Raw genomic sequence first — 27299 nt, 5'->3', positions numbered from 1 at the left:
TGGGAGAAAGTTTGGTTATGTAAAATCTGTTAGGAAAAATCTAATGGAGAGAAAGACACAAGTTATATAAAAAAGAATGCATGGGGCGCTCAGTTGGTTAAGCATTTGACTCTTGATTTCGCTCAGGTCATGATCATGGTTTGTGAGTTCAAGCTCCATGTCAGGCTCTGCCCCACTCTCATGCTCTCTCCCACAGAAAATAAAGAAATGAACCTAAAAAGAGAAATGATGGGTAATTTGTAGTATAATAAATTTATCCATTTATTTAGCGTATACATAATACCTAAAATACACATGGTGGAATATTTCTTGTTAGTGCTGTGAATCAATTTGAGGCCCTCTTTTTTTCACATAAGAATTTGTCAAGTATAAAATGATTAAATGAAATAATATCATTGAAAGGTGTTATTATAAAAAGTCTGTATTTTTGTTGGTTGACATATTATTCATGCTGTCTAGTAAATGTCTTCTCTAACCACAAATATATTTAAATCACTTGCTGTAACCTTTTCAGGTCTGCTGTTACTCTGATCATTTTTCCTACAGCTTTCTGGTTCTATAGGGAAAAGCCCTGTCTGAAATAACTCCCCTATGTAGCCAAACAAGGAAAACATTTTTTCCCTCCTTACTCTTAAAGGTGACAGATAAGGACTTAGTGGTGTCATTAACATGTCTCCAAGTCCTAACTTATATAACCATACTTTTGTTCATGATCTAGGGCCTTCATTTAGGAATCTGAATCACTTCCCTTGGTCCTTACCATTCTATATTCAGAAGAGAAATTAATTGAGCAGGTTGGGGATGGGGTGGGAATCAAGTTAAGTGAATGGCCTCCGTCTCTTCTGCTGTTGGGAAGATGAAGGTGGCAGACAGTGCTAGTTTCCTCTTTAGTAACAAGTTCTTTCTTCTTTTTTTTAATTATCATTTTTTAGGACAGCAGTACACCCTGCTTAAATTTTAAAACTCCATTTCCACTGTAGGGAATGAGATGAATGAGATGTAAACAGAAGATTGCTAGAGCTTGCTGTAAGAGTTGGCTTTCCTTATTTAGATCATAAGCATTCCACATTGCCTTTTTATTGCACACCAGCAACGTGGATATGAGGGTTGTAATAGCAGAGGTGGCAGCATCTTGCTACCACGAGGGAAAGGCTGGGAACATCATCTGTAAATCCCGGAGCCACTGAACAAAATATAGCAACTGCCCATCTGCGGAGTACGTGTGTGTGTGTGTGTGTCTGTGTGTCTGTGTGTGTGTGTGTGTGTGTGTGCACGAGGAAAACAAAAACCTTAAACCGCTATTTGTTTGTTTCCTGTTTGCAGCCCAAATGTTCGAAGTAAACTTTATTCATAAAAATAATTCACTAGCCAGATTTGGCCTATGACCTTTGACCCCTACTCTAACTGATGAAAGGTATCCTAACTGTATTTATTTTCTAGTTAGTTACTGGCATGGTTATTTCTAGGTGACTGGATACTATATAGGAATAAAGTAACAACTCATATTAGGAAAGAGGACCAGAGAAAGCAGAAGGCAACCAAAGTTGATCAGTTTCTGTCTCTGGCTAAGAGACCTCAGAATTTTAGGAGGATTTCGGAAGATCTTAAATTTTGTATTGAGTACCATTACTACTGAATATAGTAGTAATGACACATACGTTGTACTCATTGTATTGGTTTTTCTGTTTTGCCTAGTTGCTAGTATTAAAACAGGATTATTTAACTCCTTCTCTGTATCCATGTACAATATTTTGGGTCAAATACATGTTTGTGTGCTAACCTGGCAATCAAAATCGCATTTGTGATATTGTTTCTATGAGAAATGAAGTCCAAATTACAAACAACTAAACCTCAAATTAACTTTTGGAACCAAATGCTCATGAATTGGTAACTCTCCCTGCCTGTAACTATCCATTATAAGCTAGATTTTCCCAGTGCATAAAAGTGACTCCTTGGGTATTAATTGGCCAGTATAGTAAACTGCATTAATTTTCTCTTGGAACTAAAATATTATTTAGTGAATTAATGCTGCACCATTGGCATCATATATGTTTATGGAATTCAGTGTGGTTTTCATTTATGCCTAACTTCCTAGGCAGTAACTTATACATTGTGAAGCAGCAACTTTAAAATACAAGCTGCAATGCTAGTTGAAATTATTTAGCAGATTGTATTAAGCCAAGCGCTTAGTTTGTAGTAAGTTCTTGATTGAAGTAAACTAATAAATGATGATTGATACTGAGAACCTACTATTAAGCAATATGAATTTGTTAAGCTTATGCACTGTAAGAGAAAACATATTCAGAATACCTCGAGCAGATACATTTTCTCCACAGTGAGATAAAATTTTGCACTTAAACATTTTAAATGAAGTAATTTTAATGAGATACTTTAGGTCTTATTTTTTTCTTCTCCTCCACTTTATCCCATTCTTCCTTCCTTCCCTTTCCCTTCTTTCTTTTTCCCCTTCTGGAATAGTTCAGTTTATAATAGAATGGGATTAAAATCAAAATGAATTGTGAGGAACACTACCGGAGTGATGATTTGGGGAAAAAAAGTAAAAAAAGTGAAAAAAAAGAACAAAACCACAAATGGAGAACAATTTTCAAAAAAAAAAAAAGTAATAATTTTAGATAATATTTCAGAAGGTAGGATGGTTTGGATACATGAGAGTTCAGGCCTGGAGAAAAATAAGTCAAAAGCAATTCATACCAGAGTAGAAGATGCAAAGAGGAGAGAGAATAAAAAGAAATTGCAAAATAGAAAAGCATGAGATTGATAGCAGTCACAATATAATGGACTTGATTTTTCTCTTCAATCATTATCAAGAACTTTGAGATAGAATAAAAGAATGGTGCACTATGAAACGGTCAATCTTTTATTTGCTGCATTAGGTTTTTTGTTGTATGACTTTAAACACATGTATGTATCATTCTATCAATGGATATACCCTCAATTATATATCATATAATGAAGTGGTTTTCAAAAATTTTTGATATTAACAGTAATCCACAGAAGCATATACTATATCTTCACTTTGGCACATTCATACAGGAACACTTACATGTGAAACATTTTATGAAACTATATCATCACATGTGATTAACAGTCAATTTTTATTCTCTTTCATTAATTAAAAAAATTTTTGGTAGCAATGCATTATATTGACTTTATAATGATGAAAAATTGCGGTATACTGGAAAAGGATTTGGAAGCTCTAAATGCAGTGGGTTCACACAGTAAGCAGTGGCAGTCAGTAATGCAAGTTTTATTCTAATGCAATATAGGATTTATTCTGAATATATATAACACACCACTATAAGGCAAAACTGATGTCTCCTCTTTCTTTAATATGCTTCTTATTGACAGTGTTACTCTTAGCAAATAACTGACATGTTTAAATACATGCTTACCTGCTCCTGAAAAGTAAGTCAAATCTGTGGATTAACAGAATATTGTTATGATATACTGAGTAATATTTTAAATATTGTGTAGATATTTAGGAGAGGAACTATGTCAGCTTGCACATAATCATATATGTGAATTTATATAAAAGTATATTTTATTATGTAATTTAAGAACAGTCACATGATTTCATGATAGTATATAAATGTGATAGTATATAAATTAAACTTATTTATCTAAATAAGGAATTACATTCATGTACATATTGTAAGAAAATGTAGTTACGGTAATATAAATATCAAATATCAAATAATTTAGACAGTCTTTATTTAAAATAAATTAATTGAAATATTATATTCATGTTGTAAAGAATTTAGATAGCTATGAAAATTATAGTTAAAGGTGTTTATAACAGAAACATTTGGACTAAATTAACATTTCAAAAATTGTCACCTGCTATTACAATATTGTTCTGATTGAAATCCAGAGCAATTCTCTATTTAGAATAAAACATGTTCTAAGACCAAAGAAAATAGACACATCTGAAGTGTTGCTTTGGTGACATTTATTGGATGTTTTGGTCATTAACAAATATGTGTATATAAATATATAAATATAGGTATTATATATTTATTCTATTGAAAGGTTCATTTTCATTCTTAAAAAGGTCTAGTTGTGGACCATAGTCACATGTTGGCCTTGTAAATAAGCTAGTCTTTAGCTGTGGATTCATGAAAAATTAGAGATAGAGCCAAATTACCTGATAGACCACATGTGATGTTGGCTTTAAAAAATATCATTCAAAGTCTTTGGTTTTTTTTTTCTACCATCCAAAATAAAGACATTGCTTCATCTATATTTTGTTCTCAATTCAATATATAGTACAGTATTTTGAAAAATAAATGTATTGTTTGGGTAGTTTTTTCATTTTTTATAGTAGTATGCTCCTCCTAAATGGCTTAACATGAATGCCTTTCTGTGTAGCTGGTACATATAAAATAATATAAATTGTAGAAATTGGTCACTTCTAAATTATAGAAATTGAATGAAAACTCTCAATATAATAAATAGCAGCATTTATTTTGAAGAGCCCTATAATTCCACCTTGAAATGACAATTTATGTTCCTCCCAAAGCTGCAAAGAAATTGTCCTCAAACTCAGTTGTATGTTAGCTTCATCTGAAATGAGTCCCAGGCCTCAGTAAATCTAATACAGGCAAAAAATTACAGGAGAATGATACATAAGATATTGTTTTGAGATCTTAGTATGTGCCAGGAATGGTTTTAAGTATTTAATATGTATTTATATATTAAATTTCTAGAACAATTCTATTTATGAAGTATGGAATCTGATTATGCTATTTTTAATGTTTATTTTTGAGAGAGAGAGCATGAGAGTGAGTGGGGGAGGGGCAGAGAGAGTCTGAGACAGAGAATCTGAAGTGGGCTCTGTGCTGACAGCAGGGAGCCTGATGCAGGGCTCTAACTCACAAACTATGAGATCATGGCCTGAGCCAAAGTCAGATGCTCAACAGACTGAGCTACCCAGGCACCCCAAGACTATAGCTATTTTAAAGCTGAGAAAGCTGAGGCACAGTGAAGTCCAGTTCCTTGTTCAAGGTTGCACAGTTTTCAAATAAACAATGAAACCATTCAGCAAATCCAGTAGACTAGTTCACTGGGACTGTGTCCTTCACTCCTACACTCTGCCACTTCTCTAAATTTCCTGTCTTCAAGGAGCATCAGAGTAGCAGAGTAGATTTTAAAAAAAACTACAAAACAAATGTTACATCATGTAGTATTGTCAACAAGGGAATGGTATTTTAGGAAAAAAAGTAATAGGTCTACATTAGCTGAAACAGAGGAAGAATGATTCAAGAAGTTGTGACTTATTGGTGGAGGCCACTAGAAAGAAATCATGGGCCTGGTCTTGAACCTGGCTCTGCTATTATTTAGTTGATATAAAGTTATCTCTTGCAGATTATAGACTTGATGACAACATTCCTGATGATTAGTTTAAATATGTAGTTATACCAAACACGGAATTAGAATTGATTTTTTTTTTGAAGCAGGCAAAGTTTTTGTATGGCTGCTCCTGACTGCCTTTCAATACCTTCCTACACATGCTTGATATCTTATCTATGGTATTGTACTTACTTGTGTATTCAGAATGTGCATATTCGCATGTTAACTCATTTTCTACATTTTCTATGGTAAAATCTCCTTGAAAGTGAGAATGTTAGCCTCATAATCTTTGCAGTCCTTACAATTCTTTGTTTATACTATATTCAGTCATGAAAATTTTATGTTGAATTTATAAATGAATGAAACTCTCATCAGAAATCAATGACAATGTTGTTAGAGTGATCTTACCTTCTGGGCATTTTAATATAACAGTGAAGGGTACTTAAGACTAATGCTAGAATACTTTTAAAAGACATTGCTACTCAGAATGCTAATATATGATAAGTAGCTTGTCCCAGGAAGAAAGTCATCAAGGAAACTGCAAAGAAGAAGAAATGCTTTTCTCATAAAGAAAGTTTCGCTTGGGAAAAAAGATGTCAACTGAGCGACAACAATAAAAAAGTCCTTGGTTTCATAGTGGGACATCTGATACAAACTCCTCACCTCCTCATAAGCCACCAACTTGCAGCCGCACTTGGGAGTAGCCAGTCTGCATTCAGAGTGTCACTGTCTTAAATATTGAAGTGATGATAAATTTATTTAGTACTCATTTCCTTTTATGAAGCAATGATTCCAAATGACTTTTAACAATGGCAACATGTTGCCTATTCAGCCCATGTAACCTCACCCACCTTTTTTCACCTGTAGGCACTAGACTGCTCTGAAATATGTTATTCTCCTTAGAGGATTCATATTAAACACTGGCTTACCAGCAGTTTCTTTGCAGCATAATGTATAAGAGAAACAGATGGTGAAAGGCCAATGCTTATTGATAAGGGTCTGGTCAGATACATCCTAGTACATCTGTATAGGGGAACATGACACAGTTGAAAGAGCTATGCAGATCTGCATATGTTCCATAATACAATTTTTAAAATGAAGTAAAAGTGAAAACATCAAGGTTTGAACTGTGCTATTAGGATATCATTCGTGTAAAAGATGCATATACTTGTACACACCTAGACTGCTTCTGGAAGGATATCAAAGAAACTGCTATGAATGGGTTGCTTTAGGCAAGGGTAACTGTGTCATGGGACCAGATTGAGAGGGAGTCTTTCTTTTTGCTCTATACTCTTATACCGTTTGCATTGTGCCGCATATACAGGAATTCACTCTTTTTTACAAAAATAGTAACTAAAGAAAATTTCTACTCAGTTTGATTGCTTTTGGTATCTGCAGGTTCTAGGACTATTGCCTATGGAACAGGTCCCTAAGGGCCTCTTCATCCTTATGGCACATCATGGAATCTTAGCAAATGTCAAATGAATGAATGACTGCTCAGCTTTCCTCCTTCCAGTGTCTACTCTCACCTGGAGTGATTGTTCTGTAATTGAAAACAGATGGGAATTAGAATTTAAAAACAAGAGATTCCATCTAAAATCTGCCCCTTTCTGATTGCATTCTGCTTAATTTCTGTAACCCTCAGCTTCTTCACCAACAAAATAGAACCTACCTACTTCACAGGGTTGTGGTAGGAAAGAAAGAAGATTATACACATATATTATATAAAGAAGATCATGTATGTGTCCATTGCAACTGTAAGGATCTGTAGAAATGCCACAATGCCCTGCAGATAGTAAAGGGCAAACAAATACATTTGAATGGAGCTGAACTGCAGGCGGTCCACAATTTACAGTGGTTTGACTTAAAATTATTTGACTTCCCTTTTTTTTTAACTTTATCAAGGACAAAAGTGAGACATACTCAATAGAAACTGTATTTCAAATTTTGAATTTTGATCTTTTCCTCTCTTGTGATACTGGTCAGCAGCCCTGCCCTGCAACTCCCATAGAGCCATGCTACCACAAGGGTGAACAACTGCTATGCTTACAGCCATTTCTGTTTTTCACTTTCAGTATAGTGTTAAGTAAATTATATGAGATACTCTACTTGATTATAGACTAGGCTTTGTGTTAGATGATTTTGCTCAAGTGCAGACTAATACAAGTGTTCTGAGCACATTTCAGGTAGGCTGGGCTAAGCTATGATGTTTGGTAGGTTAGGTGTATTCAGTGCATTTTCAACTTATAATATTGTCAACTTAGATGGGCTTATCTGGGCAAAATCCCATTGTAAGTTGGGGAAGATCAGTAGTAAAGAGTAGCATCACTTATTGATTACAAAGATGAATAAAATGTCTGACTCAATACCAAGGGCTCTTTAATCTTTCTGAATTGTTATATTAGGTCAGCATTTAGTTACTCCTTTGTAGGTTTGATTGGTATGAATAGTATGGCTAGTTCTGGGAAGCTGCCTAATGTATACCTACCATTTATATAATATTTTATTTTATTTACATGAAGAATTACATTTACACTGTGATTATATGAAAATCCAAATGCACCAAGAATTACAAATTAACAAATCAGTTAACATTTAAAGGTTAGCAGAAGTTCCAATATGTGTTTAGGACCAATCGCCACAGTAGCTTTCTCGGCAACCCTTGCCCTTAAAGCAATTTACATAGAGATTTTGCCAGGAAGTGCTAACTCCTACGGTAATTAATTAAACATGAAAACAATTGATTGGTAATCAACAGATGATACCAGAGAAGAAAATTTTATTCTCAGTAAGATGTTTTGTCAGATCATTTTTACAAAAATGTTGTGACTCTTCTTTAAAGGACAAGGCCATTCTTAGTTGTTCAAATAATGGAGTGGTGTCTTTTGTTGTTCCTGTTATATGTTTTATTATCGTACTGAAAATGTATTGACTTGACTTACAGATCTCCTTGACTTGGATACCAATCCAACACTTTCCTTACCTGCACTGTCAGTTCAACATCATATTCACTTATTCACAGAACTTTCAGATCTTATTTTTAGCTCTTAGTCAAGTTGTCTTTTTAGTAATTGTTTTGAAATATATTTAGAAATCTATTCTATGATGCATATTATTTGTTATATTGTATATTTTACATTTTGAATAAAACATCACCATCCTAATTGGTGTGTTGAATAAGATAATGATGCAAATTATGTAATTTAATTTTGAAAAAGATTAACTGATTTTTTTCAAATACTTACAGACTTTGTTTGTTTAGCCATAGATCATGCTTCTATCCAACCAAAAGTACTTTGACAGACATCTTTTGCAAATGGATTGTTCGTAATTGCTACAGACTCAATTACCCTTAGTCTCTACACTTTTTCTTTCATATAAAATTTTATGTTTATTGCTCATAATATTATTAGTGGTTCTATTTCTTTCTCTACCAGGAAGAAATTGAAGTTTAGTGAAATCACATGTTAGAATTTTTTATGTATTCTAATATACCCTAAAAGTGGAATTGAAATGTTACATGATACTCCACAGAATCATGTATACTTATAGCCTAGTGTTTATTATTGAAATAAATTTCTATATATTTTCATATGTTTGTCCAGCAGTGTAAAAATGAAACATATGTGGGGAAGAATAAGAAAGCTAGAAGTTGTGTTATAAAATACTAAGCTCCTAATAATACACATGTTTGTTATTTCAAGGGATTGTTAAAAATGAATTCCATACTGAATAGCAACAAAGCATTAAGTAAGGACTGTTATTCTGTTGTCAGATATGCATTTGACTGTGTTCTAAAAATGTCTTCATTTTCACTTTTGGATTTACCTAATGGAAATCTAACAAATGTCAGTAGATTTAACAACTTGAAATGAATATTAAAAGGTCATTCATGCTTTTTGACCCATCCTACCTCATTGTATTGTTTAGCAATACAAATATTATTTTTTACCCACCATTCTTAGAGGTTTTTTAAATTTTTTAATGTTTATTTTTCTCTGAGAGAGAAAGAGAGAGACAGAGCATAGGTGGGAGAGGGGCAGAGAGAGATAGGGAGACACAGAATCTGAGAGGCTCCAGGCTCTGAGTTGTCAGTACAGAGCCTGACGTAGGGCTCAAACACACAAACTGCAAGATCGTGACCTGAGCCGAAGTTGAACGCTCAACCGACTGAGCACCCAGGCGCCCTAATTTCACCATTCTTTATTGAAATTCATTGAGAACATTTAACTATAATAAAAAGAATACTTAGTATAAATAAATTACTTTTAAATCCAAAATCAAATTCATGAGCTTCATTGAAGTTCTACCATGCATACAAAAAATGTTTCTTCCAAATGTATGTTGGAGATTTTTTTTAAAATTTTTTTTTAATGTTTTATTTATTTCTAGGAGAGAGAGAGACAGCGTGAGCAGGGGAGGGTCAGAGAGAGAGGGAGTCACTGAAACAGGCTCCAGGCTCTGAGCTGGCAGTCACCACAGAGCCCGACGCGAGGCTTGAACCCACGAACCGCGAGATCATGACCTAAGCGAAAGTCAGATGCTCAACCTACTAAGCCACCCAGGCGCCCCGGAGATTTTTTTTATAAGACATTGCATTTTGAGTCCTAATTAAGATCAAAATTCCATGACTCTATGCTATTTCAACATAAAGTCTGATAGATCACATTTTTAAACGGTCATACCACTAACCTTTGTTCATAGACTTCATTAAAATACTAGTAAGTCTACTTATATATTTTTAATATGTGCATTAGTTTTCTATTGCTACCATAAAAAACTACCACAAAAACCTTAAAGCAACACCCGTTCATTATTTTCTAGTTCTGTGGGTCAGAAGTCTGGGTGCAATGGGGCTCAACTGAGTTCTCTAAGGCCACTGGCTGAAATCAGGTCATCAGCTGGACTTTCTCTTATCTGGCAATTCTGGGGAAGATCCATTTCCAAGTTCAGTCACGTTGTTGTCGGAATTCAGGGCCTTTGTACTGATAGAATTGTGGCGTCTATTTCCCTTCCTCTGTGAACCAGGGTCCATCTTCAATCCCAAAGTTGGCTACCATATTTTCTCATCTTTCTCGTGGCTCCTCCAGCAATGGGAGGTTGATTTTCTTTCATGTTTCAAATCTCTCTGGCTCCTCTTTCTGCAGCATCTCTCTGACCCTGGCTGGAAAAATTCCTCTGCTCCTAAGAGCTGATGTGATTAGATTAGGCCCACTGGCAAAGATCCAGAATAATATCTTTATCGTAAGGTCTATAACCTTAATTACATCTGCAGTGTCCCTTTTGCCATGTAATTGCATATTCACGTGTTCCAGAAATTAGAATATGGACATCTTTAGAGGGCCATTTGCCTATTATACAATATTTTTAAATTTTCTTTTTCCCCCCTTTCATGCTCGGAAAAGTTCCCATGCATGTAGGGAAATTTAATATTTTAGTGGGAAAAAATGGAGCCCTTATGAATATTGTTCCTCCTGTGATTTAAATATATATGTTATACTTGGATTTTAATTAGAAATTGTTTAAGATCAAAAATAATGCACCAGTGCATGAAACTCAAAATCTGTTAAAATGTTGGTTGGTTCAGGTCTATACATAAACCCACCATTCTTACTGATTATTTTTAAATTCAAAGCCTACCACTAAAAATTGCAGCCCACAGATTTTACCTTTTGGCCTATTAGTAGACTTCTGATTTCCTTTTGCATCAACTTTATCAACTTTGTTCTTAGGTTGTTGAGATTTTCTATTTTGAACCACAGAAAGCATTTTCTGAATTTCCTAAGATTGTCTTTCACTGTCAATTATACAGATTCCATATGTGCCCCCACATAAATCCTGAGAATATTTAGAAGCAAAGAAAAGTTTCTTCAGTTGAAATTAATTTTTATGTTTTAGTATTGCTAGAACCTTATGTGAGATATGAACCCGATGATCATTTGTTAGAAATGATCATGCGTAAAAGCTCCCATAGTATTTGCTTTCCCACATTTTACAATTTAATAAATTTATTATTGTTGGTTACTATTTATTAGCTTCACATCAATCCCAATTAAAATAGATTTTGTTTCACTTTGCTAATTATAAAAATGTAATTTAAATGTCATCGCACCTCATTGGGTCTTAAGTGTGTATATCATTTAGTTGCATACATTTCTTTTAAAAATGAACTCCAAATTGTAGTTATTTGGATAGTTTGGTGTAAGAGTGAGTATATTAGCGACATTGTTACAATGTGATTAATTTAGATCAAACATATTAATCATAGTAATCATTTAAGATTAAAGAACCTGATGCCAATTCAATTTTACTTTTACATATAACTTTATCTGAAAAAAGTGACCCTGTTAAACTCTGACTAGCTTAGAGATGTTTTTTTTTATGAGCTGCATATCTTCATACCTAAAATATTGAAACTCAAGGGAAAATATCGGTTCTCCAGTACCAAAATGCTGTACTTGAAGGACGTAAGACAAAGATATTTCCTATCATGTAATTTATCTATTCTCAAGGGCCATGTGCTAATACTTCTAGCTCTGACCCTTTTAAATGTGTGACTCAATGTAGTATCGGCATGGGACACATTTTTAAAAAGGAAATATACTGAAAATCAGGAGAATAGTCATTCACAGAGGACTCCTTGTACAAAAGAGGGAAAATACATTGTAGTACAGTTACCTTTAATGCTGTGATAAAAATACTATATATTACAAATGTATTTTTGATATCCTCCCCCCAGTCCTCGGTTACCATCATTTTATTGGTAAAAGCTTTTTTCCAGGATGAAATAATGAACATAATTTTAGTGTGTAACCTGCAGAAATCAAATCTCATTTTATGCTTAGATATTGCTGCGAAACTAAATGAGGCACATCTATGTGCCCCACGACTCCTCCATTCCTTGGGGAATTTGGTGTCTCTTCACCTTACTATTTAGGATACAAACTAAGAAAATGTGGTATAGTTTGCTTTATGTTGAAAATCACATTCAGCTGTGGGTGCTGTTTGAAAAGGACCTAGATGGCAGCTCCTAGCTCTGTACCTGTTTTCCAGTACTTGTATTTCCAAATGGCACACGTCATGTCCTAAACCCTGATCCAAGGCCAGCAGCCTTACTGAGTAATTCAGTGTTACTGACTATTGCAGTTTTCTTACCCGTGCTACATTCTGTTTTTCACTAAAATTTAAATACAGATTTTTCAGAACGATCTTAAATAAAATAGGTTATTGGAAATTATTTGCTAAGTAGAATTGCACCTCAAAATTAGTTGGGGTTTGTGTTTCCCTGGGCTATAGCTTGCAGAAGCAGCCTCTTGAACATCCCAGGTGGCTAAAAATATGCTAAGCATGTTCTGGATGGAGAGACAAATCACTTTAGAAATAAATTCTTCTTCACTGCATATATTCAGGTTTTAAAAGTCATGGCAAAAATAAGAGTTCTTATTAGAAATTTGTTTCATTGGAAACCTATCAGAAACGCATTTAGTCTGTAAACACAGTCTGTTGAATACTTCAGCTGCATCCCCCTAAAGGGAAAGTTGTTCCACTTAATCTGCCCTAGTTATGCTTCTGTTAGTAATCTGAGAGGAAATGGGAATCATGCATCATCAATGTCCTTCCCTCAAAATCGCAAAGCCGGAAAGAAGTGAAAAATGTGTTTCCTAGACATTGATACAAGAAAATATTAAGAAGTAGAAGAAACAAAATGAAGTCAAAGGGATAAATATCAGAAGCCTGCTTAAACAGCCTTGGCCCTGTATAATTGCTTTTCTGTCAGCAAGATTATTAACAATTTTGGACATCTGAAAATTAAATTAACAGCCTGAAAATATTTTACAGAACGAGATAGAACATGATACATGAAACATAATGACCCCACTGAAATTCAGCCAAGCCAGTGCAGCTACTCATTTAGACAGAGGAGACAACTAGTTAATCATCACCGAGCAAATTAGACAGAGCAAATTAGTTTGCTACATTCCACAGTCTTAGCTACCAAAAAGAGTATATGCCAGTAATTAGAATGAAAGGGCTCTCAGCATATTATTATCTACATAGAAAGAGAGAGCAAAACCGTGGCTTGAATTGCTTCTATCAAAGCTCGAAACCTAAGTTACGTACATAGAAATTACATGTGCAAGAACGTGTGTGTGTGTTCACACACGTATTGAAGTAGCAGCAGCTTTAGCGTTCTCTTGCATCTTGACCTAATGAAGTGTAAAAAAATTTTCCCAAGGTTAATTGGAATTCTTTGGGAATACATACACACACTCGCGCGCGCACACACGCAGGCTCGCACACAGTTAAAAACATTTTTTAAAAAGTGCGGTCTCTTGAATTGAACACTGAAGTAGCCATTTCAAATAATTTGTATTACACAATATTAAAGTGCTTTTTTCTTTTAAAAAGTGTATTGCCATTGCATGTGAAGTAAATATTTGGACTTAGTTTATCACTGGAGATTAATCTGAAATCATATTTTGTAGCCTTAATTAGCATACATTTGCTTAATTGTCATTCTCAGCCCCATCATTTCCATTTTTCACTAACTTGAACAATGCTATCTTCTGCTGTTTGCACTTTAATTTAAATTTCTATTAAGGTTTATGAACAGTAATAAGGTCCTGTTTGAATATTCATTAGCTGCTGAATTGTGAGCTCTGAAAAGGTGCTTTCTTTTACCTTAATGAAACTGGCACAGCATGGGACTGATCGGTTGTGACATTTGATTTGAGGCATCCAGCGAATTTTCTCATTGTTTATTGACATGTCTTGTCCAAACAGCTCCCTCGCAAGTGAGCGGAGTGATGAAGGAAAGGGTGCTGCAGCGGAGTGTGGAACTTTCCTGGCAGGAGCCAGAGCATCCCAATGGAGTCATCACGGAATATGAAATCAAGTACTATGAGAAAGTAAGTGCTAAGAGCAGCTAAAATGTGTAGCCGATGTGTCTCGTGTCATCCTACTGCAGTATAGCCTAAACTTGGTCATTAGGCCCACTGTTCGGAGCTGTTGTGAAATTCAGAGTGAATTTTAGCCATTTTTAATGACCGTCTTCCTGTATCTCAAGTTCATCATTATAATTATGATTGCTGTGTATTAAGTGCCTGTATTACACAAAGGAAGATATTCCACTGGTGGTATATTTGTTCAATTTTTGATAAATAATTAGATGTAGGATGTTTCAGTACCACAGAAACCATACAGCCCAGTGCATTTCTTTTCTCAAAAACAGTTCTTTTAGGATCTCTGTTTGGACCCTTATGATTTCTTTTAAGTGTATAGTTTCACTGGTAACGATGGTGGCCTCAAGTAACTTAGTAATTTGAAAACATAAAAATATTTTCTATAATAAAGAATGTAGTTTCTCTAAACTTCAGAATCAAATGATAATACTCCACTCCTTTAAATTCCTCCTGAAATTTATTCCATATATGTTATATTAATCATATATATCTACCACTTCTTCATACTCCCTTCTCCATGAAAAACAGTATGGCTGAAATCCAAGCACTGCCCTTTCATCTCTCCATGATGGCTGAATTTTAGTAGAGATATAACTAAATGATATGAGTGCATTCATTTCTGAACTATCTGGAAGGGGGTGGGCAACCTTTTCACAAATTATTATCTAGGCTCTACATCATAGAAAGACGTGGTTTAAGATTTGAAACACAGAAATTATTATTATTATTATTATTACTAATATCATTGTTAATATTACTAATGTTAATTAGTAATATTATTACTATATTATTAACATATAATAAAATATATAATAGTATTAACATTAGTAATATTAGTAATTAATAATAATTACATTAGTAATTATTATCAGTGTATTATTAACACAGTGTTCCTTATTGACTTAAATTAAGTTAGATAAAATGCCATAATATGCATAACTGTTTAACCATTTGGACAGAATTCCAAAATAGGAGGCTAAAGCTTTGGAAAAACTTGGGGGCTGAATTGACTTGATGGAATAATTTAAATGCATACAGTGCACTGGCAATAGATATATTATTTCCCTTTGAAGAGAATATAGTTTAAGATTAGTTTTAATGTTCAGATTAAGTTTACAGTATTTTTGCTTATTATTTTCATTATGCATTCATGACTTCCATGGCCAATCTGACATTTTAAATACCTTATTTTTGTACCAGGGAATACAGTTTTTACACCATCAAATGCTCTCTGAGGGAATCATTGGTTTTAATGTTGGTTTTGCTATATATGTTTTCCAGTAAGCTCTAACAGTTATAGTCCCTTTTGAAATTTCGTCAGATTTCAAGAGCAATAAAATGCTTTTTAAAAATATGTTAGGTGGTAAATGAGAGTAAAGTTTCTCACAATGCAACAAAATATTTTGCAAATCCTTCCTTGGGAGTAAATTTGTTCAGATGGTTTCTTTTGTATTTTTCATGACAAAACCAGAATGTATCTACATTTGCTGAACTTACATATTAGGCAATTATTAGAACAGAATAATAGTATTGCATTGTAACATGTGTAAGTATGTGATCTTTATATGTCATTATGTCATCTAATATCAGTTATGCCTAGTTCTTCTACTTGAGATAAATATATATTTATAATACCAACAATCATTTCTATAAGTGATTATAATTAAGATAGTCACAAATCAGCTTCACTAAATATAGCTTAAGTGTACATTTATTTATACTTTTGCAAATATCAGTGTGAAGGCAAATCAAACAACCAGACTGACATTTCAGATTTCAATGAATAGTTTTATTAGAAACAACTATTTATTTTAGAACAGATAAGAAACTCTAAAGTTGAATATTTTGATGGCTAGTTTTTATAGCTTTTTAAATAAAAAGCCCATCAGAGTCATATCAATTAAGCTTTAAATTTTTTCATTTAAATATTGTTTTAATGTAGTATTTTTATATTCTTGAATTTTTATACTTATTTTATTCTTAATTTATCATATATAATATGGAAATACATTTTTAAACTCTGCAAGCCTCAGTTTTTATATATGAAAAGTGAGGAAATTAAATGAGTGTTTAAAATATTGTCAAAGCACAAATTTTATAATATGTTAACTTTAATATTGATAGCTTTAATTTAAAATATTCCATTAAATACTATTTTGTAAAAGTGGTTTTATTCTGCGAGAAATGTACTTTTTAATGAAAGCAATTGATATGTCAGTATGGTGGTGGTATGCGTTAAATTTCTTGAGTTAATAGCTTTCTTCATTTTTCACATATGGCCTTTCTTTGCTGAATAACATTCAGGAAAAATATTAAAAGAACTACATTATGAAGGGAAGACCTCTATGAACCCATAGATTTTATAAGTGTACCCAGGTTTTGGTCAATAGGACATTTGATTATATTTATGGCTAAATAGTTCTTGCCACTGTGCCCTCTATCAACAAAGCAAAAGCTCAAAAACATATAAAACGTCTAACAAAATTATTTCTCTTTGAAATTTATAGAACAAAGGCATGTGTTCATATTTACATTTTATATTATCTTAGAAACAAGTCAGTGTTACAGTATTCCACAGGGTACAATGTAGCCTTTATAAAAACAATGCAGTAAATTGAAATAAATTGCAAGAATTGCCTGTCAAATTGCCTGGTTGCAATTACAATTAAATATTCCCTGAATATATTGTTTCTAGGATCAAAGGGAACGGACCTATTCGACAGTAAAAACCAAGTCCACTTCAGCTTCCATTAATAACCTGAAGCCAGGAACAGTGTATGTTTTCCAGATTCGGGCTTTTACTGCTGCTGGTTATGGAAATTACAGTCCCAGGCTTGATGTTGCTACACTAGAGGAAGCTACAGGTAAAATGTTTGAAGGTAATTACCACCTTTGGTTTGGATTCTTACTCTCTATAACTGTCATATTTTTTCCAATATTGAGAGTGATGATTTGGTTCAAGATTATTATTATATTTAAAGGTGAATATATGTGCATAAATATGTCCTTTGTAAAGGTTAGACAGAATAACAATTGAAAATTTGCTGTTTTGTGTCTCAGTGTTAGAATTTTGTAATTTATATTAGTCTTTTTAATCCATACTGGGCTTATTTGGAAAAGATGACGTTAGAAATAGAAACAGGACTTGTTCAATTGCGTGTTGACACAAGCTGTTTTTGCAGAATCCAAAGCAATATTACTCTGGTTCTGCTGGTCAAAGGTGATCCTTCCCAGAAACCCCCAAATGAAGCCAGGATTTACACAGGGTGGGCCAGAGAAAGATGGATCTGTAAAAATCTGTGTTAATGTAAGCCTCTTGCCTGTTAGCGATGATTTCAAACATTGCAGTTTTGAAAGATCTTGGAAACTGTATTTATTTTTATTTTTATCATCTCTTTTCATCTTCTATTAATATTTCAAGCATACTAAATTAAAGAATATATTCAAAGTATATATGAAATATTAATAAGAATTAAATGAATATCTCTGTATCGACCACTTAGCTTCAAAACAGAACATCACCAGTATCTTGCATTCCCTTTATAATTTTGTTTGCTTTACAGTTCTGCATAAGATAACAAAAATACATGTGTCTATATGTATCACAAATAAGCGGATGTATGTTGGAATGCATGTCCAGAGTGCAAGTTCAGAACAGCTCACGTACTACTCTGGTTGTTCCTCAGCTGGCTGAGATCTTGGGGTGTGTTTCTGTATTTTGAAGTTCTTGATTTCTCCTGATGTTACTGCTCAGGCTCAGGGTTCCCCAGCTGTTACCTTCTCATCTACTTGCCAATGTAGTGTTCCCACAAGGATCTCTCTTTTTCTTTTAAATACTTATTTATTTTGGGAGAGAGACAGAAAAAAAAAAAAAAAATACACGTATACTTGCAGGAGGGCCTGAGAGAGGGGAAGAGAATCACAAGCAGGCTCTGCACCTTCAGCATAGGGTCCAGTGGAAACCACAAACTCACAAACTGTGAGGTCATGACCTGAGTCAAAATCAAGAGTCAGATGGTTGACTGACTGAGCCTCCCAGATACTCCTCTCACAAAATTCTGAACAAAGATGAGCTAAAAAACATTATGTGATTTTTCTTTCCTCAATTTCTAAGAAAAAGTTTTTAAGTAAATTAAATCAGTACAATTTTTATCAGTTATTTTGACTTCAGAAAAATATTTTTATAGGGCTTTAAAAAGGCAGATTGACAAATATACTTCGATTAGTGAATGCTTGTTAAGTTTGCTAACAGTATTCCTCTTCCAAAATATTTTGTTATATTTTAAAACTAACCAGTAACTCTCAGGACCTCAAATAATGAAACATACATTATAATAAATTTGAAATATAAATTACTGATGTAGAATTATAGACACAAAAGCATCAACTGGGAAAATGTCATATAATTTTGTGTGATAAACTTAATGCCATTATTCTTTATTATCTTTTTAAAATGCAGTATCTAAGATTAAAAATGAGAATATCTAAGTTCAGTGGCCACATAACCTTAAAGCCTGTTAAGATTTCAACATTTAAACATTTGAGTGGTCTTGTATTAAATGTGTTCTAGTGGTTTTCAACTTAGACTGATCTCATGATGTTACTTTATAATGTCTAATATAATAAAAATACCTAAAATGATATTTTTCATATTTATGAAGTTTAATCTTAAATTAGAAACATTAATTCATTATCTCTAGTCATACTTTATTGGTCAAACCTCTTATTTTGAAAACTCAAAATAAATTTGTGCATTGTGCTGACTTCATAATTTGAAAATATTGGGACAAACTATTTTATATTGAGATTCATAGGTATTATTTTATGCTGAGATTATCGTTAGTTTATGCTGAGATTCATAGATGTTAATTTCATTATTTAAAAAAATGAAGTAAATAAGATGAAATAGTAGAACCTGAATGATCACATGAAATGAATGTTAAAATTGTATTTTTGTGTTAGAATTTTCCATTTTTATCATCAGAATATTCTCTCCCACTACAATGTAAAGTTGATGAAAGAATTATCCATATCTCTTTTCCTTACTCTTGTCTTGCCAGTGCCTGTTATTAGTGCCTGACACATAGAAGGCACTCAGCAAATAAGCAGGGAATGAATACCTTGTGGTCATCAACATGGAACAAACTATCACTTTCATTCGGTGCTCGTGGACACATTCCTGGTTTCTCATCTCAGTTCTTCCATGGCCAATTGTCAGACTTCGCATGAGTACCTTCTCTGTACCCTAATTCTGGGATAGCAGTACCTAACTCACAGGGTTTTTTAATATTACCTAGGTTAATATACACAGAGTACACACAGAAAGTCTCAAGTCAGTTTTTATTTATTATTTAACACAGCCATTCTCAAGCTTTTGTCCTATTAAAAAAAAACATTGAAGGGCACTCAGGTGGCTCAAATGGGTAAGCATCCAACTCTGGATCTCGGCTCAGGTCTTGATCTCAGGGTCATGAGTTAAAGCCCTGCACTGGGCTCCCTTCACCCTGGGCATGAAGCCTATTAAAAAAATATATTGAGGGGGCGCCTGGGTAGCTCAGTCCATTAAGCATCGACTTCGGCTCAGGTGATGATCTCACGGCGGTTCGTGGGTTCAGGCCTCGCATCAGGCTCTGTGCTGACAGCTAAACTCAAAGCCTGGAGCCTGCTTCAGATTCTGTGTCTCCCTCTCTCTCTGACCCTCCCCTTCTCATGCTGTCTCTCTCTCTCAGAAATAAATAAAACATTAAAAATTTTTTTTGTTAATATAAAGGATCTCCAAAGAGATTTTGATTATTTGGATATTGATATTTATATCGATATCTATTGGTATTCATTGTTAGAAATTAAAACAGAAAATTTTAAAACACACAAACACATATTTGATTAGCCACCAGAGTAATGTTTTTGTCACATGTCATGTAACTTCTGGAAAACTAAGCCATGCACCTATGAGCATATGAGAGCAAAAAAGGCAAATAACATCATATCATATAAAATAATTTTGACCCTGCAGATCCCCTGGAAAACTCTTGAGGGACCCTCAGATTTCTAGACTACCCTTTGAGAACTGCCAATTTAGCACAAGATGCCGAGCTATGAGTTAGGGATGCACAGAGACATCTGACACACTTATGCTCTGTTTAAAGGTTAGTGAAAGTGAAAGACTGGTGTACAAATCCTACCATACAGTTTAGCACTGGTGCAGTGCAGGGCCCAATGCTATCAAAGTGTTAGGACACAGTGATTCACTATGGAGAGCAAAAGAGAAGATGCCATCAAAGAGAAGTCATTGGAACAGTGTTTGAATAGGGAAATTAAACAGATTATTCTATTGCATTTATATCCTAAAATCCCTATCTATTCAGAGTCAATACTGCTGTTTTTACAAGTTTAACCCGTGGTGTGGTGATTATGACACTTACAGATTACTTTTAAAATTTATTACCTATGAAATAGATGGAAATATTAACCATAAATGTTGACTGTGGAAAGATTAAAATGTGACCCTGACTGTATAGTAAAACGTATAAATATTCACCAATGTTAATCATCATTCACTCGCATTCAGTTTTCTCATTGGAGTTCTGTTTCTGAAGCTAAGGCAGAGCTGAGCCTAAGACAAGCAAAGAATTAGACCCAGGGGCACATTGATTGGATGGAAACAATTTCTACACATATGTGTATAGTTTTTTCCTCACTCGTGAACAGAACTACTATTTATACATATATATGAATATATATATATATATATAAACAGGAGGGGGAGAAAGATAAAATTGTTTTTTAAAAACAAAATAAAAAGACTTGAAATCTTCTTTGTTGAATAATAATAGGCTGCAATTCAGAAATTAAAGTATAAAAGTTGTTTTCTTTTTCTTCTTCTTCTCTCCCCCCCCCCCCCCCCCACCTTGTTTAATTCCCTTGAGGAACAAATCAGCAGGTGCTGAGTTAGGAAGTGTGTATATACCTTTGCTCGGAAACTGTCTATTACACCAGAGCTACTTTGCTGTTTTCCAGTCTAAGACCTACCTATAGTTAGCAGAGGTATACAAAATTAAGAAATGAGTTGTCAAAAGTAAAACATAGATAAAATACAGAAAGCAAATCAGAAAAAACTTTATGCAGCCTATTGTGGCAAAACATACTCTGCCTATGTATAATTTACTGCTCTGGAGACTCAGTCCCTTGCCACCACCAGGAAAGAGTAGTATTTTCCATCCTACCTCATATTAAAGATTGCAGCTGTTGACTATTTTAGCAATAAGCAAACTATATTAGCCTGACATTATATATTAAATAACATTCTGCAACTGGATCATTCATTGGAATACACATTTCGTTGTTTTTATATTCCTTTGATTGTCTTATGAAGTCTGTGCTAGTATTGGAAATATAATACTCTAGGGAAAATATGACTATTATAAATTTTCATATAAGTAAAACTTTACTAATTTGGAAAAATGGAAGTGGAAGGGCTTGTGACGTGATGAAGAATTGGAATCTGGGGCTGCTTTGAAGGACACAAAAACACACACTGTCCCCAAAGAGACTCTCAGAAAGGTCCGGCTGGGATTGCCTTAAGAGGCATAGAAGAATCACAGCATTGCACAGGAAGTTTTTGCAATTAGATAATGCTAAACTGTCTGTTAGAGTACTTGCACCAAGTCTTCTCTTTTATAAGTAGCCTACCTCCTCTGTAATCTTACACTCTCAAATGTGTTTATTGCATACTTTGTCAAATTAATACAAATAATTCTCATCTTGTCTCCTAAATTATGATAGATTATAAATTCATGATTACTTACTATGATTCCATGTTGGTTTTTATTTTATATTGATTTGAGAGATAAAGCACTTAAGGTGCTTTGAAAAATGCAGAGTATCTGTTTTGTTTCCTTTTTACCTATCAGAAAAAGAGACCCAGAGATCAAATGCTTTGCTGGGGGGGGAAAAAGTAGAGATTTAATAGCAACTGCAGATCAAAGATCTCTCTCTGTTGAGTTCTAAGTTTTCAACAACTAAGCAGGGAATAGCCATTCAATAAGGCATTTTATGGTTATCTTTTACAGCTGAGAAATATAAAATAGATGAAAGTGTTGTCCTTACCCTCCCCTTAAAATGCAAAATATAAACATTTATTTAAATGCATATCATTACAATGTAATGCATTTATTTAAAATTAGAGGTAAATTAAATAGCATAGATATCTCTTATTTCTAAGATTTTGTTGACTCTCTCCAGTTCTTGCATGGTACTGAGTGTTTCTGAGCCTCTGTTCTCTGTTTGCAGCAACAGCAGTCTCCAGTGAACAGAACCCTGTTATTATCATTGCCGTGGTTGCAGTGGCAGGGACCATCATCCTGGTGTTCATGGTCTTCGGCTTCATCATTGGAAGAAGGTAGAACATAAATTTGCTCTAATCTTGAACACCATATGTATTGATTTTTCAGAATTATGTTATCCTATTACTTACTGTTTAGTGTATTAGAATGTTACATACTAAAGACAAACATTCTTTGTCTGGGATGAGATACTAAAGGTTAATAAGTTTCCATTCTCCCAAGGTCAAATACAGTGTGAGCCTAATCATTTATTGCCTTTAGTTTAAGAGCAATGAGTATCGTTAAGTCCTATTGGGTGTATTTTTATTAGTTACTTTCAGCTAGGTTTTCAGTTATAAATACAGGAGCTACCTAGAGAAAAATTCTCTCTTTTAGTTAATGGTTTGTGGAAACCATCTAAAATCCGCTATTGTCATTGTTGTTTTTCAGAAAAAAGTATAAGCAAATATTCACTCATTGATAAATCTAAAATCTGTGGCGTACATTTCTTCTATGTTGTCTCACACAAAGACTTTATATTCTGTATGTTTTTTATGCATACGAGTTGCTGTATTTTATTAATGAGTTCTTAACTACAGGCAAGAAGTTTTTGCATTTTGTTTATTGCTCTAACTAGCAAGTTGTTAAAGAATTAAGGTTTATTGTACTGAATTTTAAGTGTATAAAGATCATTGAGAGCTTCACAAATTTGGGTTTTTCCTAGGCACTGTGGTTATAGCAAAGCTGACCAAGAAGGGGATGAAGAACTTTACTTTCATTGTAAGTGTTTGGCTTTTCTTTATTATTTGTACCCCAATTAATACAGAGACCTGGTTGTTAGTATTGGCATGAATCAATTCCTAATGTATCATGCTTGAAAGTACCAATGAACTCAAAATGTTGCTTTAAAGCATTTGAACAAGATATTTAGAATGAAAATCATATGATGTGAATTTTAAAAACAAAATATATTCAGAATGTAATCTCTCCTGAGAAATTTTAGTATAACTGCAGGATATTTAGTTGCTTTTGTGTCACAGGTTTTCCTTTTGCAAACTTGGCCCAAGCGTTTCATACCATTCTAACAAGAATTCATTAACTGTTGCATGGCCCACATTCTAGTGAAGGGATTCATTTAAAATTAGAAGGATAGACCCATTTTTCCCATCCAATGAATGATGCTACCATGAAAGCCTAAGCCAAGGAGCCTTTTTCTCTTCAGCTCCTATATATATTGTCTGTCTGATAGATGTTTCCCCAGACATAAATTGCATAATAGGATTTAATCCTGCAGTGTTTTTCTGTGGCTTTGGGTTCCCTGATTCTTAAACATTGATTTTGGAACTCATATTCAGAAGAGGCCTTGGGAAACCAAAGAAAATAGCTGCCCATCTGCATTAATATTATTCCTATTGGAATGTGGATGGCAAATGAAAAAATGAGAGCTATGCAAATGAATGTCATTCTTTCCTCTAGCCAAAGTAAAAACCTCACAATCATATGGTTTTAGTTCTAATGATTAATGATGTTCATATCCAAACCCGTCATTTTTATTTTTAAATCTTGGAAATATTAAAAAACAATTTCACTTATTTTTCTTGGTAGCATAATCTTTACTAAGATTGCTCTTGGATAGATAAATTTCCTAATTTGCCCATGAATTACATCTATTATTATGTTATTTATCAAATTATTATGCCAGTATGTAAGAAGATATTATCATGTACCCATCCTAAAGTTACAAAAAAAATGTATAAACATCAATCAAGAAATGTATGGTTTAAAGACGCAAATTGTGAGCACTATTATTATCGTTACTATGATTCTCAGTGAAGAGAGTGCCAGAGGCAGTTTATAGACATACACAGAAAAAAACGACGGGTACATTTTTTTCTCTTTTACAACATGAGAGATTATTTTTAACACTTCCCCAACAGAAAGGAGCGAGTTGAAACTTGAATGACTAAACTTTTATATCTAGTAAAAAATGTATGTGGAAGAGTAACATATAGTGCCTAAAATCTCCAATTCTACCCACTTGTGAATAATTTGATGACAGAATAATTTAATTTTGCCTTCAACTATTTGTCACTTTTCTTTCCTTTACTGAATATATCTAAGACATCCCCAAATTATCTAATATATTTTAGTGTATTTGCCTTTAGCTTTCAGGTTAATGCAGGAAGTAAATTGAAACCTGGCTTACTTAAAACATGGTAAGCCTTATGCTAAATTGTCATCACTCAGTTTTAATATTTTGATGCCATTTGCTTTTTTTACATTTGACATCGAGTTTGTAATTAGAAAAGATAGAGCTGCGTGTTTTACTTGCTGACATAGATAAGATAAGCCTGATATATACAAACCATTTTCATCTCTAGAGCAAAATATCAATGGTGGTTTTAAGTTTTGTAACACTCATGAGAAATGTAAATGAGATATTAGAACACAACAAAAGCTCATTCTCCAAAATTGAGAGAAACAACAAACCAAAATATTCAGAAATATGTCAACACTTTCCTTATTTTAAAACATCCATTTTTAAGTGAATAATGAAAAAATAAAGTGCACTTAACAATATCCTATCCTAGTAAATCCTTGATATTTTTGAATCACCTTTTTTTACAAAGATATCTTTTCTTGTCATTTGATGAGAACCAGGCACTTTATTTGATTTTACAGCCATATCTAAAATACGTAAAGTACAACTCTGTGATCACCAGCTGTTTACAAGTTGGTATCCTTTTATTTCTTTAGTATACAGACAATTTTCTTAGGTGCTAAGACACCAGATTGAATTTTTACAGAAACATGAAAGCAACCATTTAACTAGCTTTTAGAGCGCTGAATCTAATAGAATGTCCAGTCATTTGTATCAGGCGCCCTCAACTCTCCATGGCCCCGAGTGCTACATTTAAAGATATAAACACAATGGAGAAGTTTAGTGAAGCAATTCCAATTTACATTTTGTTTCCTCCTCCCCTTTCTTATAACAATGTCTTTGAATCCAAGCTGGGCAGCATTTCACATTTTTATGCCAAAATTGCTCTGGCCTGTCAAAATGTTTTACGACAGCTTGAATAAGGAACCATCAGAGACCCATTTGAGATGCAGAAGGTTACCTCCAATCTAGCTCCCTTATCACAAAACAAAACAAAACAAAACAAAAAGAAAAACAAAAAAAAAGCAAAACAAAAAAAAAGAAAAAAGAAAGAAAGAAAGAAAATGAAAAGGGAGAAGATGGCTCATTCTCCATCTGCCTGCCAATCTAGGAGGTTAACCTATTGTTTTCTTCCCTTCTCTCTTTTTCTCTCCCCCACCCCTTCCCTGTACTCCTTCTTCTCTCTTTTCTCTTTCTATCCCCTCTCTCTTTTCTTCTTGTGTTTTTTTTTTCATGTTCAGCTTTAGTAACAAATGAGCATCTGTCAGTTTTATAAACTGCAACAATAATTGTTTAAGACAATCAATTTTGGATAAACAATCAACTACAGCAGAATAAATCAAGATTTTTAAATCCCATTTTCCTTTATACATTCTGCTTCTTTTTGTTTGTTATGTGTTTATTTTTTAAATATAATTTTAATTTAATGTGATGACATAAGCACAGTTAGGCTGCAGTGTAATACATAAATATATTGTTCTCAAAATAGTAAGATTTAATGAAAAGATTGTTCAGTGGCTTTGTTAAAACAATAAAGTTTTTTTGAGGATATAGTGTAATTCTTTTTATTGCATTAATATAACCAAATATATGCCTATCTATCTTATCTTTGTCTTTAACCAAATGATTAGAGATGGAATACATTATTGTAACTGGATTTGATTTAAAGTTGACATAGCATTATCTGTTACCTGCATGCTTCTGGGTGCATTTTAAGAAGATTTTAACTTTTAAGATGATTCTATGTTGTTTGAATTTTGACTACCTTTTCTGAGGCATATTGGCTACCTCCTTCCAGAGCCTTATATTTGAAAGTTCATATAAACCATTCCTCTTTCAAATTGCTGGTACACATGGTTAGCAGATCCCAGGAATATTGTAAATTTTCTAACTTTACTCTGCATTTTGTACATCTGGCCTCTATTGCCCTTCAAGATGAAGATGAATCTGTGTCTTTAGTAGATCTCTCTCTGATTCTGTGATAGTGGTCCCTTACATCTTGTACTAATTTTATGTATATGTCAACGGTGGTTGGTCTTTAAAAAAATAAATCAAAAGAATAAGTAAGATGTCTAAATGTTTTTAATATTGCTGTCAGTGTAGTAGGCTACCTGTAAATGAAATGTCTTCTTTTCCCAGTGTATTAATTTGATTGATTGACTGACTGATAGATTTACAAATGTGTTTCCAAGTCCATTACAAACCTCAATATGGCTTGAACTATGCCATGATAGCAGTGAATTTAATTAAACCTCCAGTCTGATAAGAGTCATGTCAGAGAAGTTTGGTGATGTCTTTTGTTGATTTACTGGAAAAGCAATTCAGTTAGTAACCTATGAGCTGGATCCTATGTTACCTATAGAAGCTTGCAGATAATACCTATACGCCAACAGACTGAAGTAGTCTGTTAAAACTGCTGTGAATCAGGTGATGTGGAAGCAAGTTCACTGTTCCAAGGAGCACTCTGCATAATGAAATTCCTGG

At 33.6% G+C, this 27299-nt stretch overlaps 1 protein-coding gene across 5 annotated transcripts in view; it reads left to right on the top strand.

Moving 5' to 3' along the window:
- EPHA7 (EPH receptor A7) overlaps positions 1 to 27299 on the top strand; it is a 168270-nt gene that overhangs the window by 124771 nt on the left and 16200 nt on the right. For 2 of the 5 annotated variants that reach the window (XM_039223796.1, XM_039223795.1), the window contains exons 6-9: positions 14155 to 14279; positions 17029 to 17197; positions 22623 to 22731; positions 23379 to 23434. In XM_039223796.1, the coding sequence (XP_039079727.1) occupies positions 14155 to 14279; positions 17029 to 17197; positions 22623 to 22731; positions 23379 to 23434 (459 nt within the window). Of the gene's footprint in view, positions 1 to 14154; positions 14280 to 17028; positions 17213 to 22622; positions 22732 to 23378; positions 23435 to 26056; positions 26262 to 27299 lie in introns of those variants that run through there. The other 3 variants (XM_039223794.1, XM_039223793.1, XM_039223797.1) reach the window with 2 other exon arrangements.

The sequence above is a fragment of the Hyaena hyaena genome, unplaced genomic scaffold (genome assembly GCF_003009895.1).
Source record: "Hyaena hyaena isolate Hyena2069 unplaced genomic scaffold, ASM300989v1 scaffold_1440, whole genome shotgun sequence".
Lineage (NCBI taxonomy): Eukaryota > Metazoa > Chordata > Mammalia > Carnivora > Hyaenidae > Hyaena > Hyaena hyaena.
This window is presented reverse-complemented; position numbering and strand designations above follow the sequence as displayed.